General features: G+C 46.4%; 1 protein-coding gene across 1 annotated transcript in view; it reads left to right on the forward strand.

Moving 5' to 3' along the window:
* Window positions 1–11,219: 11,219 nt before the first annotated feature.
* LOC309662921 (cyclin-Y-like protein 1) overlaps window positions 11,220–19,883 on the forward strand; it is a gene marked incomplete at its 5' end in the record, with an annotated part of 74,188 nt that continues 65,524 nt past the window's right edge. The window contains 3 exons of the mRNA XM_082466131.1: window positions 11,220–11,317; window positions 11,403–11,484; window positions 12,801–12,883. Of these exons, the coding sequence (XP_082322257.1) occupies window positions 11,220–11,317; window positions 11,403–11,484; window positions 12,801–12,883 (263 nt within the window). The remainder of the gene's footprint in view (window positions 11,318–11,402; window positions 11,485–12,800; window positions 12,884–19,883) is intronic.

The following is a 19,883-nucleotide window of genomic DNA, read 5'->3' on the forward strand; positions in this document are numbered from 1 at the left end:
CAGGCGAGCCCTTTGCTCGGTTTTACCCCCACTCCAGTCAAGTTTTCCCACCCACTCCCTGGGGTCCATCTGGGCTCCAGGGAACCACTCCACCCCCTGTCATCAATCACTAAACTTAGGCTACTCCATCCCTAAAATAAACATCAGCCTGATGCCTTTCATCCCCCAACCTTCCTGCGGCCACTGACTTGACTCTCCTCCCAGAGCAGGGTCACCAGAAAAATACATGACACCCACTTAAATCTGAACTTCAGATAAGAAACAAATAAATAGTGTAAGTATTTCCCAACATTGTATGGGGCAATGGGACATACTTATGCTAAAAGTGATTTGTTGTTTGTCTGAAGTTCAATTTAACTGATCGTCCTGCATCTTTCTTTGCTGAAGCTGGCAACTTTACCCCAGGGGTACCACCAAGCTTCCCCCGTCCTCCCAACCTCCCTCTAGATGGCTGTTGACAGTCTCTTGGCTCCCTGTTGCCCTAGGGTAAAATTTCAATTCCTGGACCCCTGCTTCCTTGCCCAGCCCTATTTCTTACCACTCTCGCCCCACTCCACCCGCCCCATCCAAGATTGCTGGGACAAGGGGCCCTAAGCTCCTTGCTTCAGATGCTGTTCTGTCTACCTGGAGAACCTGCTTCCCTGCCCCTGCACGAGCTAGGCTGATTCTTAAACATCCACCAACATGGAATCAGGTGTTACTGCCTCTCCAGAGTCTTTCTTTCTTTTTTTTTTTTTTCCCCAGCCGCCATGTGGTGCGGCTTGTGGGATCCTAGTTCCCCGACCAGGGATCGATCTGGGTCCCCTGCAGTGGAAGCCTGGAGTCCTAACCACTGGACTGCCAGGGAATTCCCCCTCAAGAGTCTTTCTTGAAACATCCCTCACTCCCACACCATGCTCCTTTTTCTGGGATCCCACAGAACCAAGTGAACACTCCTCTATCCCAGCACTGGTAAAATTGACAAAATTGTAATTATCTGGTCTTTTACTCTCTCCCTTAGATTGTGAGTTTCTTGAGGTCAAGGGCTGTGTCCTTCAGTTTTGTCATCTTTAGAACCGGAAATTCCTGTCTGCTTGGCAGACAGTAGGGCCTTAATTAATAATCTGCTAAGGATTCTGCAGATAAGGCCCTATCCCTTTTATCCAGGCATACAATGGGGTCCAGAGAAGGAGACAACACTATTGACTACCTATTGTGAATGGTCACCCTGGGCCTGGGGCTTCTGATGTTCTTTTAGGATTATCATTGTCAAGAAAAAAACATTGCTTGCCATTCCAGTTCTACAGGATCAAGCCATTGGTCACTGCAGTCACCCACCAACAGTGCACCCTGAGGGGAATTCCGGGTGGGGGGAAAAAAAAACAACAGGAGGCATTCTGTGCTTTGGATATCAGTGTCCTTAGATAGTTAAGATGCATATCTAAGAAAAAATTTTAATGACCCCAGATTCTTGCATCTTCCCATACATAGAACACTAAAATCATCAACTTGAGATATCTGTTCTTTGTGATCAGCAGTAACCTTTTTATGCTTGAATACATGTTTTTCCCAGCAAAAAAGATCCTGTATATTCCGGCTCCTCCTTAATCTCTTTGGAGCAGTTTCTCAGAGCTATCTGAGAGGCTATGGTCCTTAATAAGGTCCCCGAATAAAACTTAACTCAGAAGTTTTACGTTGTGTGTTTTTCTTTCAGTCAACACAATCTTGATTCCATGATCAGAAAATGGGCTCAGGAGAAAGAACATGGAGCAAGGCTTGTGTTGGGCTTGTCTGTGTGCATCCCCACGGCCCACTTTCCCAGGGGGTGGATGTGCTTGCTGGCTGGAAAATGAATCCGCTTGAAATCATTGTAGCAGTTCTAGAAAGTGGAGCGTACTTTCTGGAGAAGGGGCCCAAGTGCAGGCAGCATGAAGGGATGTCAGGAGACGCGGCCAGATGCAGCAGGGCTTTGCAGTTCATGAGGGCTCTGTCCTGTGATCCAGGGGTAAACTGATATTGAGCAGAACTGTACTTGCCCCGGTGCGTTCTTGCTCCCTTTGGGAGGGGACTTCCTAAAGTGAGGTCTTTGACCCCAAACCGAACTTACACTGAAGGGTTGGGGTGGCTGGGGGAGTTAGCCCACCATAATGTCCACCAGTGCCCCTGAGTAACTCCTACTTAAGTTATATACAAACAAACATACACAGTGTGTGTGGAGGGGGCAATTTAAACAACACCTTTATTTTAATTGATCTCAATACAGTCCAAGTGGTAACCTTGCTTACTATGCTTTCTAGTAGTAAACACACTGCTTTCACTTATGTTTAGTATGCAAATGAGCTTCCAGATGAGTCCACAGGTTCCTCCTTCCTAAGCCTTGCTCTGTGAAAGAGCAGGACTGGCCGCTGGAGATAATAATGTAAAGAAAAGTGCTTAGTGATGGGTTTGGAATCCCGAGGTTGTCCAACCGCATTCATTTCAAGCTGTGTTTTGTCAAGTCACACCCCTCCCCATTCAAAAAGGAAAAGTGTCAACAGGCTGTGAACAACATTCAGTGCAGTGCAGATCTGCAGCTACTAGCACGAGATAAGCACCTTAAACAAAGCCGTTCATCTACCGGTAGCCTTGGCGTAATGGAAAAAAACCATGGACTTTGGAACTACGTAAACTCCGGCAACGTTTCAAAACTTCCCAGAACCTATTTCCTTGCCTGTAAAATGGAATGACTAGTACATTCTACCGTTAGTGGCTGTGAGGGTTGAGACTACAGGTGCAAAGCCCCCGACACAATGTTGTGCACTGATTGTAGTGATCTACACCCCAGGATTTCTGACTCTAAAACACCTGCTTTCCTGGTTGAAGTAACTTCAGGCAGGCAATGTCTTAGTTCCCAGGGGCAGAGGTTCTAAGTTCCATCTATCTCTGCATTTGGACGTTTGAAGTTTAAAACTTGAAAAGTACATTTGGCTTCAAAGCATAGAATTGTCAAGGATGTTCATCACTGATTTATGTTTCATAATGAGAAAAATGGGAAACAATTTCAAAGTCCTTAAAAGTAGGAAACCGATTTAATAAATCAGCAATAGCTGTGTGATAGAATACTTTGTGGCTTTAAAATTATGCTTTTGAAGAATATTTAGTGACAAGAAAAATGTTCGTGCAAAAATGTGAAGTAAAAAAATAAGCGACAAGCAAAACATCGTATAAAACAAGTCAAATACGTAGATATATATAGGCAAAGAAGCATCAAAAGCAAGCGCTTGCCGCTGGGAGTCGGGAGGAGTGGGAAGAAGTGATCTTTTCCTGTAGTTTTGAGTTTCCAACAATGATCACGTAATGCCTTAAAATCCAAAGACACTAGGAAGTCCTCAGGGACTTGGGAGGAGCGCGAACAGGGCAGACGCGGGCGGGACCGGGGCGGATGCGGGCGGGACCGGGGCGGACCCCAGCGCCCGGCTGGGGCCTGCGCGACGGGGCGGGGCGTGGAACACCAGTCCAGTCCAGGCCGGCGAGGGGGTACTCAACTTGCGACAGCGGGAGGCCGGGGACGCACCGTCGGGAGCGGCAGGCAAGCCAGGGGCCCGGGGCCGGCGGGAGTGGGGGGCCGCGGGCCGGCGGGGACCCGGCCAGGGCTGGGGCGGCGCTGGGATGGGGTCGCAAACTTTCTTGGAGTGCGCAGCGGGCCAGAATGGGGCTGTGTCTCCCTCACCTTTGGCGTTTCTCTTTCCCTGTGCGCCCCGGGCGGGCGAGTGGCGCCTGTTTAGCCTTGGGAGCCGAGCCGCGGGTTGTGGGCACAATCGGGCCAGAGTCTGAGGGTGTCCTGTCCCCCGCTTCCTGGCGCGTATCTGTCGCTGGGCGTGTCCACAGTGCCAGCCCCAGGGTGGCCAGCTGTGAGTGGGATAAAGGCTGTCACGGCCTTAAGCTGGTGGGAGGGGGAGGGGAGGCGGCCCAGGGCCTGGCCTGGCCTCGGCTTGGCTCTGCACGCCCTGGTGGCAGCTTTGGTGTAGACAGGTGACTGAGTATTTGAGTGAGTTGGGGACCGGGTGGAAGCCATGAGCAGCCCCCATTCTTCGCGTGGGGAACCTGCCACCTCTGTCACCACGACTTTGCCTCAGTCCACCCCCTTCTAGCCACTGCCCTCAGACTGGATTCAGAAAGCTACCCGGAAGTATCAATACTATCCTCCACATGGCCTCTTCGGGTCAGAGTAAAAACCAAACAGGAAAATGGGAAAGGGGAAAACCGTGGAGACAGAGGACAGCGGGAGGGGCAGTGGAGGAAGGCTGCTGGGAGGCTCGGCCCTGATCTTGCGGGTTCTGCACCAGCTCTTGTCCGCTGGGGGTCACTATCCCTTCTGACCCCACGGTGGCCTCTGTGTGGTATCCAGGGGTTGGGGTTCCCCCTGAGGAACCTGGACATGGGATGAGGGGGGTAGGCCTGGGAACCAGGGTCAGAGGCAGATGTCATGGAAGGTCCCTCGGGTGTCCAGTTCTCTGGGGCTCTGAAATATTCATCTCACTGGTGAGCTTTGGTTTCAAAGCTGGCGCCTTTGGCTTGGCCGGTGGTGGCAGGAGGAGCCAGGTGCTTCCTTGGGGCTGCTTTGTCAGGGGCAAGGGGGCAGCCATGCTTCCTCCTCACCTGCCTGCTCTCCCCACCTCTCCAGCCGTGAGGACCCCGAGACCCAGTTTCAAACTTAGAAAGTAGTGGTGGGACCACACGGGGTCAAGTGCCCTGGCTTCCTGTCATCTTGTGCCGTGACCTCAGGGCCTCACCTGTAAAAACAGGCACCTCAGAGAGGTAGTGACAGGGTACCCCTCAGGTGTGGGGAGAACCTCACTTCATGAGCTGGGGTAATAGCCACCTCAGCTCAGCCTCCTCCCAGGGGAATGGCTCAGCTGGAAGAGCACTTCCATCCCCCAAACTTGTCACCCTGTACCCTTCAGAAAGAGCAGAAGCCCCAGGCAAGGGACACACACTGGAAGGGCCAGAGTGGAAGCTCATACAGCAACTTGGGGAGAAGGTCTCTGCTAACAGTATGGTTAACCCTGATGTGGGCTTTCTGGAGCATTCTGTTGGGAATGCTGTGGAGGAGATGGCCTTGACAGAATCTTCCAACCCTGATTCTGGGGATCTAGGCCAAAACCTGGGCCTTGTTTTAAAGTAGAAATGATGCCCAGAAGTCCACAGGCCACAGTGCCAGGTACCTAGAGGGTCAGGGAGGAGGATGAGAATGAGTCCTTATTCTCATATGTAACGATTGGTATTTTTTCCTATTACATGAAGGCGATGTTAGGGGATCGCAGCCTCCTGGCTCTGTGCTGGAGATGTCCCCCAGCCCTTGGCAGTGAGTCCCGTTTTGGAGATTATAGCGGCTCTGGGGACAGGGGAGAGGAAGGCCCCTCGCAGAGGATCCGGGCGTTGAGCTGGCTCTGAGAGTGAGGGGGCATGCCTGGTACTGAATGTGACTATTCTGAGGGGCTGGGGGTGAGGACAGGGGTTTTACGATATGAGGAGTTAGGACATGAATCATCCTGAGGTCCATCTGTAAATCAAAGGTGGCCTGGCCAGCACGCCACAGGATGGTAACTAGGTGTGCCCTGATAACAATGTTCCAGGCTTAAGGATGTTTGAAGGAACAAAGGTGAACACGTTTGCTCAGTGCAGAACTTCTCAGAGGCTTCCTATGCCATTGTGCCTTGTGAATTTCCAAAAGGGGATATGGGTTGTTTTTCAGACTTATCTGTTCTGAGCTCATCCATTAACATCTCTTGGGGCAGTGCTCTTTAGAGCAGTCTGGGAAATGCCTGGCTGGATGAGTCTAGCTTTCCACTCTCTGGTTCGGGTAACTAATCCCTCTTCCTTTCCCCGATGTGGGCTGATTTGGGGGAAAAGGAGGCCAAAGGAGGTCATTTGCCTGGACCCCCACAACTAGGTAGTGACAGAGTTAGAACTTGAACCCAGATCTCTTGACTTCCTGCCTCGTACTCTTTCTCTTCTGCAGCGTGTCGCTGTTTCTCTGCAGGCTCTGTGGTGAGTGAGACCCAGGAGATGCTGGCCGCAGGGTCCAGAGGGCAGTCTGGGAGGAGAGGGAGTTATGGCTACCCTCAGGCCCAGGTCATGCCCTGTGCCTCTGCCTCTGTAGCCATCGTCCAGACCAGTTTCACATCCGGCGGAGATTCTTTAGGAAGCAAGTCATTCCGCCCTGAAGCCTTCTGCTCTGGTCTGTTAGGCTGTTCGTTCAAAAGCAGAGACTCTTAGAGTCCGAATGGACTTTGATCTTTTGGTTCAGTGCACTTGCTTTACGGATGAGAAAACTTGAGCCCAGAGATGTGTGGTGGCCAGCCCTGACTCACACAGTGGAGTCAGGACCAGAGCCAGGACAAGAACTCAGCTCCCTGCCTCCTAACCCGGGGCTCTGGCAAAGATCGACTTTCTACGAGGGAAAAGGAATTGGTGTCAATGAGAAAGGTCTTCACTACCTCAGCTGGCCCCACGTGTTGGTATTGGCCTATTCACACAGGTGACTGGTGGGGGCTTCAGGGGCTTTTGCTCCAGGCAGGTGTAAAAGCAAAGGGCACTCTAAGTCAGACGTCAGATCCGGGTTCAGACCTATCTCTGCTGTTCGGCTGCTGTGGGACCTTGGATCGGGTTTTCTCTGAATTTCAGTTTTCTCATCTGTAGGGTAGGGATAAGGATATGCCCCTCATAGGGCCCTTGTGAGGAGCAGACATCCTTGGTACCCAGTAGTAAATACACAGTACTTGCTACTCTAAGTGGTTCTCTTCCTTCCCTGCCCACCGCAGGGAGGGGTTTGTCTCCCTTCTCTGCTGTGGGTTGTTAATTATCTGTCTGACTTTCCCCCTTCTCATCTTGAAGTTCAACTGAAAAGGTAGGAGAAGACGAAACACAAAGGAGATGGATGGGGCTGTGCTTCTGAAGCTGCATCCAGCCCTGGTTATTGCTGTCTGCTTTCCTTATCTGCACTGCCCAGCTGTTCTGACCACTGGCTTGGCTGGGGTCTCCGAGTTCACCTGCACTGATGACACTGCTTTGCTCCCCTGGAGAAGGGTGATGGGGGGACTCTAGTGCTTGGGTCTTCCCATGGCCTCCAGGGTGGCTTCCCCTTCCTGGGAGGCTGGAGCCACCTTCTCAGTTTCTGGTTGGAGAGAGGCTACCCTGGTTAGAGACCGGGGTGGGAGGGAAGTCATGGGTTGGCAGCCTTATCTGTTTCTGAGCAGGAGGGCATGGAGAGCTGGGGGGACGGGGACTTGTTCTGGCTCTGTCTCAGCAATGCGTGCGCTGGCATCTGTTACTCTGAGTTCTCAGACAGTGGGCAGGGCTGGGAATGAAAGTTCCAAACCCATGACCAAGAGGGCCTGTCACGGGCTGGGCAGGAACTTTCTTGGCTCTGGGGTTTCCTGGTCTGTCAAATGACCAGATGATTTCTAAAGTTCATTCCAGCTCTGACGTTTCAGTTTTTAGATCCTCTCGGCGTCATCCTGAGAGCTGCTAATGACCCTAATGGGAGCTGGAAGAGGTGCAGAGCCCAGATCTTGGTCCAGACAACGGTAGGATTAACCGTGTCCTGGAAGAACCTTTTACCAATTTCCTATGCTTTGCTCTGTACACAACCCTGCTCTGTAACTAGTCCAGTGTCAAGGGTTTATTTCTGAGGAAATATATTCCAAACTCCTACTGAGCGTCCAAATGTGCTGAAAAGATATCCTAGTGTGAGTTCGCAAGGGCACAGAATCTTCTCAAGGCACCAAAACATTGCAAATAATATATTGCTCATTCCTATGGTGCTGATCTCACCTCCATCTGGTAAAGATAACTCATCCTAATAAAACAGCCGTGTGGCTACATCGTAAGCTCTCTAAGGGTAAGGACACAAATCAAATCAATCTTGCTTCCATTGGATCTGTACCACCGAAAACCACTCTCAGCACAAAGTAATTACTTTAAAAATATGTGATCAATTAATACAATATATTGTTAGTATTACTGTTTAAGTTCTAGATTTTCTAAACATTTTATTTACTTTTATTTCAATTCTCCCAGTCCAGATCTAACAAGTTGCCTTATTAATGTATGAAAAAGAAAAAAATCCTATGTGTTTACTTATTTAACAAATATTCTGTGATTTTATTTCTGTGCTAGGTGTCTGCTAATTAATGAGTCTATAAAGATGAATTCAAGAGCTAAAATACTTCAAAGGCTTAGTGTCCTGAGGAAATCAACACATAAATGAACAATGACAGCACAACCAAAATCTCTTACTCAGTTCTCAGGCTGCTCAAGAAACTGTACACGTTGGTTTTCTGCTTGTGTCCAGGAATTGGCGAACAGTACTGAGATGAGTGATAAGATTGCAGTTCATCCTAACGGAAGGTCTGGTCTCACCTCCTAAAGAAGGTGTGTCTGTGTGGCAGCCCTGCCCCAGTGCCTGTGAGGATAGACGCATCCCATCCACCACCACCTCCAGTCACCCGGACCTGGACCTGGTAAAGCATCCGACAAGAAAGAAGGAAGTTAGTGGCGCTGTTTCAGGTGGAGCTTCAGGAGGTGATAAGCGCGTTAAATTTATAACTCAGTGTTTGCTGGTAAGATGCCCTGGTCTTCCATCCCCGAGGGCTCATGTTCTTACCATGCTATATATCTTCTGTCTGCCTTTCTACTTACATCCGAAAGCTGTTGGAAATATATAATGAGATAAGATATATGAAATGGTTTTGTGTGTGTGTGTGTCCATAAGTTTGACATTTTCCAATAGTACAGATTTGATAGTTTTATTTTTTCTTTGACATTTCCATTAAATCAGAGTGAAAAACTCACACTGATTCTTCTATTTAAATGTTGATACTTTTTAAATAAAGCCATGCAAAACATTTGTAGTGAAGTCATACTTAGTAAGGAGATCAAACTTCTGTTTCCATGAGATTAGGCGGGTGGAGAGTTGTAGGCATTTTAATAAAGCCAGATACGTTTCAGGGCAGTTGGCTGATATTTGCAGAACTCCTTTTGGCTTTGGGAATTTCTCCTAACAGTTTAACTCTATGTCTTATAACAGCAAAATATCAGCAAATCAATCTTTTTGGCACAGTTTCCTTGCTCTCCTGGAAAGGGAACAGTGTTACAACAGTTACTGATTGTAACAGCTGCTGTCAAAGGCCCAGGAATTTGACATAAAATACCTGGTGTTGGAAAACTAAAGTGAAAACATAAAGCCCTTGTTTGTTAAATGGAAAAGGTCAAAATGCTTGTGAGGATGTAAACAAAAAACACATATTAGAACATCAGGCAAGTAAATCAAGGGTTAGGGACCTTCCTTGCTCTGAAGGATATTTAGCTTCAGTGAAGTAAACTTAAGGGTACTCAACGTGAAAGAGAGACATTTCCTTAACTTGTCCCATGGTTAACAGAAGGGGCATAACAGAATCTTCCTTCAAACATCAGCAAAAAGCCTATTTCTCCCCTAAAATGCTGACCTGAGCAATAATAATTAAACAAGCCCAGGACTTAGGCTTTTTCTGTGGCTACTAAATAAGACAAATTAAATCAGCCTTCAACAATCCGTGTCGAAAAAGTAAACTATATTCCCAAACTGAGAAGGTTTGTTATCAAAAAGCCTGAAAGGTATTGTCGGTTCTGGGTAAACTGTACGTCAAATTCAGTCATTTGGAAAATTGTAACCACTGAACTGGGAAATCCATCCCAGCGATTGGGAGACTTGTGCTCACTGTAAGCTCTGATGCCGAAAACTGTCCACGCTGCTGTGGGGAGACCAAGGTCTACCCACGCTCACGCCGTTTCCGTATTTCAGAAAGGAGCTTCTACTCTGACATTTCAGTGGAACTGCCAAGTGAGAACTAATCAGGAAGAGAACCCAACAGCAGCACTGCCGCCCTGGACCTCGGAGGACGCCCCCGAGACAGCCGTCCCTTCTCCAGGAGGCTTCGCTATTCACTGTTCCCCGTGATGGGAAGAGACACTGATTCCCCACCTCAGCTAGATCCCGACGATGGTCCAGCGAGTTGCTCCACGCTCCAGGGCAAATCCCTAGCAGTGCAGAGGATGCAGTGAAGTCAGGATAACCCTCAAAGCAGAGTCAAAGGGGCTCTCTCTCTCTTCTGGCCCTTACATCTGGCCTTCCTCTGTCCAAAGCATCACGGCACTTTTCAGTATCAGCAAGACCTCTGAAGGGTTAACTCTCCTCTCTTCCCGGCTTCAGAGTTCGGGTGAGTGAGGCTCAGCGACCCTGGACGGAAGCAGACTAAACTCTGCCAAGAAACAATTACGCTTTTCCTCCCCAAAGACAAAATAGCCAAAATCAATAAACTTCCTTCCTATGATCCCCTTTGCCCAGTGAAAGAACATCTATTTCTGTTAGTCTTATTTGCAAAGAATTACTGAACAAACAAATCAGTGATTTTATCGTAAAACGTAGGGAGAGAAAAGTCACAAAAATTGGGGGAATAGAGAATAGCAAATCCATCAGATTCTTTCTAGTGAGGCTTTAAAACATAATATTGGACATTTAATTTATCCCAACTTTTTGGAAGAGATGCAAGTGGTAATAATACGTCTATATTGCACATGTAATCAGACCAACAGCAGCAGGAGGTGTGAGGGCTGCTGACATCTCCTGAGCACTTGCTCCATGACATGCTTATTTCATGGCTAAGTGCTTTGCCTGCACTGCTTCATGTCAATATTTGAAAATCTCTAGGAAGTGGATTCGCCTCCATTTTACAGGTGATAAAACTAAAGGAGAAGATGTGAAATACATTAAGAGCACAGAGCTGATAAGCAGTAGCCCTAGGAAGCAAACTCAGGCCCGACTCCGTACAACTTACCAGATATAAACCGTACAGTCCGTGGTGAGAATAAAGTCGGCAGTGTGAAGTGCGGCGAAGGTCAGATAGTCAATTCGATTTGTCTCCCCTGCTGAAACCTTGGGTCCCTACATGTGCTGAGAGAGAGGAACAAAGAGGGAGATGGCTGAGGCAGTCTGGAGTCTGGAGGGCAGGCCAGCAGCCGGGATTGGGTGTTTCAGGGAGAATTTCTTCTTTGGGAGACCGCAGCTTTTGCTCTCAAGCCCTCCCACCCACATTACGGAGGAAAGTCTCCTTCGCTCAAAGTCCGCTGGTTGTGGACAAAGGGCCTTCAGAGCCACAGCCTGAGCGACGCTAGGCCTGCCCTCCCCAGGCTTCCTCGCTGGTCCTGGTCGGGCGTGCTCGATGACTTGTTCTCAGCTGGGGGCAGCGGAGGGCAAGGAGCCGGCTTGTGACGAGGTCCGTCGGCAGCAACAGCGGAGGATTTGCGAGTCTGCCGTCTGGTCTGTGTCTGGACAAGGACTGTCTGGACACGGCAGAGAGGGATACGGACGTGCCTTGCGGTGTGTCTGTGTTTCTCCACCCCAGGCTGAACTTGAGAAGCCGAAGCCGCTGCAGGTGCCCTGCGAGTCTGCACACCTGTAGTCAGAAAAAGGCCTCACCTGCCACTGTGAGATAGTCCTGCCTCCAGAGTAATCAATAAATTAGACTATGGGGCCCCTTGAAATAAAGGAGCCCTTCTCCGGCTGGTTTTAGACTAATAAGTGTTTGCATAAATCTAATATTCCTTGAATTCCAAGAACATTTACAAAAAAAAAAAAAAACGGAACTGCTAACACTTGAAGTGTACTAGACTTCAATGAAAAAAAATAAAAAGAACAAACTTTTGAGAAAGTGCTAGCATGGAAGTATTTTTTCCTATAAGAAATCGATTCAAACGAAGATAAGCCTTGGACAGATCAATTTGGTTTGATAATTTTGATTTAAAAAGTCTGTGCAATATATTATCATTTTTCATTTAAGCTGTTATGAGGTCTGAGTTTTCTCATGACAAATCTAGATAATTTAAATTTTCTAAATTTCTTACACTGATTTACTCTGGATAAACTAATAATACACCTATATCATCTTTAAGATTAAAAAATATGTACACTTTTAATTAAATACAGTTATGATTCCGACATACACTTTTATGGCAAGAGTAATTATGTATTGTGGTGCGTGACCTTCAAAATAGTTGTCAAGGTCATCAGTTAAGCAAAGATCTTGGAACAATAGAATTCAGTTGGCACTTGTTTTTATATGCTGTAAACGGGCTCTACCCCTGGGTCATGCTAATGAATGCATTCACTTTTCTGTTTCACGTAGGTATTAAAAAAATGGGTTTGGCTGTAAAGAATGAGATTAAGTGAAGGGTTGTCCACATTCCAGGGCCTTTTTGCTGACCTTCCCATTTGTGCATCTGAAGCGCTCTGTGGTTTTCAGAGTCCACACAGCCACACGGCTCGCGGCCAGCGCTCTGCTTGCTTCCCCACCAGCAGCCTCAGGGGCACCAGTTAAAACTCAGGTAGGGAGAGTGGGAGGGAGACGCGAGAGGGAGGAGAAATGGGAATATATGTATATATATAGCTGATTCCCTTTGTTATACAGCAGAAACCAACACACCATTGTAAAGCAATTATACTCCAATAAAGATGTTAAAAAAAAAACACACAAAACTGAATTGGACAACCATAGCTCTAAAATTTCCAAAACTGAATCGAATGCTTGTTTTGACTGGTGTTTTGAGGCTTCCAAATATTATCAGGAGCCTAAAATTGCCTCTCTGCAAACTAAGATTTTAAAATTAACTGAGGTAAACGAATGATTAAAGAAAAATAAAATGGCTTCCAAAGCGTCAAAAAAAAAAAAAAAAAAAAAAAACTCGGACCAGCTGTGCAGGGTCCAGCCTCGGCCACGGATGAGTCGCCAGCTTCTGTGTTTCAGGATGAAGTTCTCGCCAGCGTGTTCCTCACCACAAATGACTTGATGTCGGTGTTAATCTGGTGTCTGGAAATCAGCACCTTGATGTATGTTGTGGATTGAGCTGTGTCTCCATAAGAGACGTTGAAGTCCTCGCCCCTAATATCCGTGGATGCAACCTTATTTGGAAACAGGGTCAATGGAAGTACTGTTAGCTAAGATGAGTCACCCTGGAGCAGCGTGGGCCCTAATCCAGTAGGTCTGGTGTCCTTACGAGAAGCCGCGTGAAGCTGGAGCTATGCTTCCCAGGAGGGGTCCCCAGAAGGTCGGAAGGGGCGGGTCTCAGGGGGGCGTGGCCCTGCCTACACCTTGACTTTGGGCTTGTAGCCCCCAGACTTATAAGACCTTAAGGTCTGTTGTTCTAAGCCGCCCAGTGTGGTGTGCTTTGTTAAAGCAGCATGAGGACACAGAAGGCAGAAGACAACCATTTAGAACAGGTGCCTTTTAACGAAACTTCCCCTCCCAGAGCCTGGGGTGCAGAAGTTTTCTGCTTTCTTTAAAAGGTATGGCACAAAACCCTTGAAAGAGATTCAGTCCAGTGCTTGTTCCCAAAGAAAATTTTGGGTAAACAACTTCCATTCTTTATTTTTAATGTCTGCTCTCTCTCTACGGGTCTCCTCCTCCTCATTTCTTACATCTGTGATGTAAATTTGTAAAGCTGGAGGGGTAAACTTCCACCCACCAGGCCGTGGATCGTGCAGTAGAAATGACTGTTTCAACATGACCACCGTATGAGGGACCATGAATTACGTTATGGAAAAGGTTAGCTCCTTCCCTAAAGAAAGAAGAAGCTGTGATGAAGAGAAGTAATATCCGTTAACTACGTTTTCCATATTCACACATAAAAAAAGAGTTATTTAAAATAAAATTCAAAGTAAAGGTAATTAGTACAATTTGAAAATAAGAGAAGTAAGGGCATAATAGACTAACGGTTGGGTAAAAGAAAAATAATAACGAGATCTAAAGTAAATGAACTTCAAGATAAAAACCTAGGAACTCAGTAAATAAATGATACAATATTATAATTAAATAGTTAGAATATTAATGAGAGAAAAATTAAAATGAGAGCAGTGGGTAGAATTAAAGATTAAAAACAGGAGTTAAGAACCTTACAATTAAGAAGGATTAAGGAAAACATATCTGAAAAAAATAGAATAAGAAATCTGAAGATTAGAGAGATCAGTATATTAATTGAAATCATATTATGAAAAAGAAAGATAACATAGCATAAGCTGACAACACAATCTATAACAAGAGCAGAATGATAGCTTTAAAGGTTGCTTAAAGAACTAAAATATTGTCTTAGCAAAAACAAGGTGCCAGATGTGGTGTCATTAGTGTCAATATCAGACGGTGGCAGAGGGGCCCATGACCAGATCTGGGCAAGGATGCCCGTTCAGGGCCAGTGTGAGTGGTGTCAGGGCTCTTTTCCTCTTTTCCTCTGGTGAGGCCCACACGCGTGTACATGCAGCCGGATCAGGAATTAAATCTTCATTGTGTGAGGGATGCAGATTTGGGGGTGGTGGTTAATACTGTAGACCTACCCTGACTGAAATAAAAAATGGGACCACAAGTGGGATGTCCATTGAGGGTGATCCAAAAAAATTATTTTAAAAGCATGGAGGGAAGAAAGCAAGCCGCAGGTGGAATAATTGGTCCCCAAACACATGCACGTCCTGCTCGAGGCCTGTGGTTACGTGCGTAACGTGGCAAAGCAAGTGAAGGTTGCAGACGGAACTGTGGCCAGTGGTCAGCTGACCTTGAGAAGGGAGGTCATCCCGGACTGTCAGGGAGGGGGTGCGGGCAGTGTGATCACAAGTCCACGTATGTGATGAGAGGGCAACATGTCAAAGTCCAGGTGATGCAGGTGAGGCAGTGCTCCTGGCCCAGGTGGGAGGAGGGCCAGGACGCAGACAGCACGGCAGCCCCTGGGAGCTGGACCTTCCCCTGGCACCTGTGGAAGGAGGGCAGCCCACCAACACCTGGCTGTTAGACTGTAAACCCCCTTGGACCCTGGCCTGCAGAACTGTAAGAATTAGATCTGTACTGTTTCAAAGCTGATGGAGAAAGTAATTGAGAGGACCCACGAGTTGGTCCCGGGCAACTGGGGCTCCTCACCCCTGACCTTGGGATGTTTGCACCATCCCCACCCTAGACACAGCCTCGAGGTCGAGGCCGTCTAGACAGTGAACCTGATGGAACCCAGGTAAGCCCTCTATAAACTTCTAAAATCTGGCTGGTGGGTGCAGATAGCCACTTGTCTTGCGGTCCAAGGCAAGCCTCATAAGTAAGCCCCCCGCTGGTTACACCTGCCACCCCCCAGTCTGGAGGTCTGCCAGTTTCTTCGGTCTCTCCCTGTCCTCTTGGGGATGGGGCCAGTTTATGAACCAATGAAAGCCACCGAGGTTGTGGCGGTCTGTGACAGCGACCACGGGAAATTGTTCTGCAGTGATGAATACTTAGTAAGACCATCACTTACAGAAGTTGGAATGTAGACAATTTTAGCGGCCAACCTGTGACGCACAGCCTGGCAGGGAGGCGGTTAATTTCAACGGTGGGATGGTACCCTCGGCGTCTCCTCAATTACACGTCTGTCTCCAGGAAATGGGCTAAAGATGTGCTTCCCACACACCTGCTGGGTGGCCCTAATACCAGAGTGTAGCTATTGTCGCAAGGAGCCCCAAATAAGAAGCTCGCCAAGAGTTTGAAATAGTTGATTGTAGAGGAAACCCTGAGCCTGAAGAAGGTCTGCGAGTGCCAGAGAATTTAAATGATGCTCGATCACTCTCCCACAGCGGGGCAGGCTTGGGGGAGGCAGGTTGGGGGTCACAGGCCGCGCCAGAGGTGAGGATGCAAAACCAAAGGCGTCCCCGAAGTGCAGCCGCAGGTCGCATGCAAAAGGGAGTGTCTGTCAGGGAACAAAATGGGGACTCACTGAGGACCCGTCCTCCCGGGCGGAGGGCCCTGACCTGGGCGCTTCTCCTCGGAGGGTGCTCAAGGCGGTGAGTTTGCTCCTGTCCGGCTGCACGGAGAGGAAAGGAGGGAAGGGAACCTTCTCCGTAAGAAGCAGATCCAGGTCTGCAGGCCGAGAGCTGCCGCAGCAGGACCTGAGCGAGAGGCAGCAGCGTGAAACCTCCTGATGCCAAGTCGGGCTTCCATCCCCAGGGTCTGAGGGGCCGTCCTGCTGTCCTGGGACGTGCAGGAGCCCGTTCGGCCTGTGAAAGCATGGGAAGCTGTGCCGCGCACCTGGGTGACTTTGGAATTGGTCACTGCTCCTGCCGGCCAGGGCACAGGGCCGGTGCCCACCTGGGCAGGGAGGGGCCACAGGACTAACCGTGGACACTGAGCGTTGGCAGAAGTGGTCGGGGTTCCTTTAGGACGAACTTTTGTTGACACTGCCAGACTCAGTCTGTCCTCACCTCCAGGCCTGTCTTCACTTCCAGGGCACGTGAATGTGTATGTGTGTGCATCTGTGCGTGTTCATGTGTGTGCATGTGAGTGTGTGTGCATAATTTACACTAACACAAGATCATTTTTAATAAGTACCAGCCTAAAGGTGTTTACAAATGGCTACAGAATGAGGGAAAGAGCTAGCACAGAAGTATCTGGGAGGAGGATTTCTTGCCTGAATTTATCCTGAATATCTATTCTCAATTTACAGAGCAAATGTATTAGCCATTTTATAGTTATGTATTTTTTCTAATAAAAGACCTCTCATTTATTTGTACTTTGGGCAATATTTGCCTGCAGGACAGAGCTGCGTGTTATAATCTACAACCATATATCTTATGCTTTTTCAGCTGGACTTAGGCAATTATAAAAATATACAAAATGAAACAAAGCCACAACAACAAAAACCCTCTAGGGCAGTAAAATAGCACTCCTCCACACTCACCTTAACACATTCCTACTCGGCATGTAAAAAGCGTGTTGAGAAATAACCGTGCTTCATAGTAATGCAACATCTGAAAAATCAAGCTGATGGCAATTTCTAGCTCAAGAAAAGTATAGCTCAGTCCTTTCTATTTTTTCCACCATCTTAACCAAGGAAATGGGGGGAAAATGATTTTTAAAAGGTAATTCTTAAAATCAGTTCAAAAAATATTATCAGGCAATTAAAGAACATTAAAGATCTCCAAATTAACAAAATCCTACGGGGGTTGGTGTTCTGCTTATAAGCTTATCAACTCTTACAGAACAGGCTGCCTTTGTGAGCTCCAGCCACAACTAAGTAGGAGTTATACTCACAGCAGATCAGAATTACTTTCCATAAAGTAGAAGGGGCTCTAATACAGAGTCTGAGAATTACTATTAGGAAAACTTGTTTGCAAATCCCACGCCAAATAGATAGTTTTTTGTGTCTGGTTGTATGCCAGAGGCTAATTTTTGCTAAGGCAAACAATACTTTCTTCTACTGAGTTTTCACGTTGTAGTTTACTGAAGGGCGAATTAGCAGAATTATCATAATACGTAATGAAATGAAGAGCCCATTAAAAGCAAAGGATTGTGGGCAACACTGTAGATTGATTTCTTTTTAACGTTACAGCACACTTTCTGAGGGAGAAGTCATTTGTGTTTAAGGGGAGAGGATGTGACACTTCTCTGAGTCAGGTCAGGACTCCCAGTCTATCTGTGATGGCAGCTATTATGTCTACAATACGACTAATTGTCATAGCAATTGATGAAATTGGTAATAATTGTAGTGAGTAAATTTACTGAGCTCCTTTTATATTCCAGATGACACCAGACATTTGACAAATTAGTCATTATAACAACTCTCCAAAGTAGGCGTTAGGATTTGGGCTTTGAAATCGAAGTTCAAGGAATAAAGTACGTCGATTCATTAGTCAGGCGCACAGACGGCACGCAGGGCTCCGTGCTAAGGCCACACACTGTGCTCCAACCGCAGGCCCCTGCTCACCAGCCCTGGGCCAAAACAGGCCTCCACCCCTCATCTGTAAAATGGGATGAGACTGGCATTGAGCTCACAGGGCTCCAGAGAAAATACCGTGAGCTCATCCACAGATGACACTTAGCTTCTGGCCCATTGTATAGAAAGCTCAGGAGAACCTTAGTTGCCCCTAAAATCAATTATTGTTACCATTGAAGGTATTCTGTGGGGTGGTGACATTAGGTCCATGCAGCAACAATTTCTGTCCTCCCCAGCACACGACTATCATGCATCACACCTAACACTCTGCAAAGTTTTGAAAGAGCAGTGCAACATTTCGGGTTCCACTTTTTTAATTCAAATCATTGACCACTTAAGAAAAGGAGTTAAGCTTCCACGTTCTGAAGCCTTTTCACAAAAACTGTAAACACCTTTCAACATTCAAAATTCATGTCCTCCTTCTTTAGAAATAAATTTGCAATGAGTTTTCCATTGTTCTTTATTTGTTGCACTGACTCATTTTACAATCAAAGTTCCCATTATCTGAAATTCTGAAGTATAGTAATTTGGAAGAATGGCAGCAACAGGCAAAAAGATCGCTGGGCAAGCAAAGCGATTGTTTATGAGACAGATTTGAAGGCTGGGTTTGGATTTTTTTAATGTGTGGGAAGGATGAACAACAATGATAAATTTTGTACAGGATTTTCTGTGTAATTTGTTAATACTAAGTGATATACCTGTTTCAAAGACGCTCCTCAGGCATCCACAAGGAGACAAAGTGAAAGGGATTTTAATCACAAGGTTGCTATAGCAGCAAAATTCATAGATAAACTAAAGATTTATCATTTATTTATCTGGCAATTAGATAAGTAAAATAGTGGAATTTTATGAAGTAATTGAGATAATGCATTGTTTATATGTCATATTAAAGCAGCTCAATCTCAAAAAAAACAACAACCCAATCAAAAAAATGGGCAGAAGACCTAAACAGACATTTCTCCAAAGAAGACATACAGATGGCCAAGAGGCATATGAGAAGATGCTCAACATCACTAATTATCAGAGAAATGCAAATCAAAACTACAATGAGGTATCACCTCACACTGGTCAGAATGACCATCATCAAAAAATCTACAAACATTAAATGCTGGAGAGGGTGTGGAGAAAAGGGAACCCTCTTACACTGTTGGTGGGAATGTAAACTGATACAGCCACTATGCAGAACAGTATGGAGGTTCCTTAAAAAACTAAAAATAGAACTAGCATACGACCCAGCAATCCCACTTCTGGGCATATACCTGGAGAAAACCATAATTCAAAATGACACATGCACCCTAATGTTCATTGCAGCACTATTTACAATGGCCAGGTCATGGAAACAACCTAAATGTCCATCAACAGAGGAATGGATAAAGAAGATGTGGTACATATATACGACAGAATATTACTCAACCATAAAAATGAATGAAATTGTGCCATTGCAGAGATATGGATGGATCTAGAGACTGCCATACAGAGTGAAGTAAATCAGAAAGAGAAAAACAAATATCGTACATTATTGCATATATGTGGAATCTAGAAAATGGTATAGACGAACTTATTTGCAAAGCAGAAATAGAGACACAGATGTAGAAAACAAATGCATGGATACCCACGGGGGATAGGGGGTGGGATGAACTGGGAGATTGGGATTGACATATATACACTATTGATACTATGTATAAAATAGATAACTAATGAGAGCCTACTGTATAGCACGGGGAACTCTACTCAATGCTCTGCAGTGAACTAAATGGGAAAGAAATCCAAAAAGGAGGGGATATACATATAGCTGATTCACTGTGCTGTACAGCAGAAACTAACACAACATTGTAAAGCAACTATACTCCAATAAAAAATAAAATAAAATTTTACTAGGTTTAGAAAAATAGTTCTAAAAACATAGTAAGGTGGAGAATGTTAGAAATAGAATGATTTCTATAGCAAAATACCACACACACACCCCCCACTACATAATTCTAAAGAAATACATATATAAATAAATATGCATGTAAGATAGGGGATGGGCATGGAGATAAAAGAAGAGGAATTATTGTGATATAAAGAAAGTCCCTCAACAAACCAATGTCGATTATTTAAGAGGAGTTGTGTATTAC

This window comes from Balaenoptera physalus (genome assembly GCF_965194825.1).
Source record: "Balaenoptera physalus genome assembly, chromosome: 6".
NCBI lineage: Eukaryota > Metazoa > Chordata > Mammalia > Artiodactyla > Balaenopteridae > Balaenoptera > Balaenoptera physalus.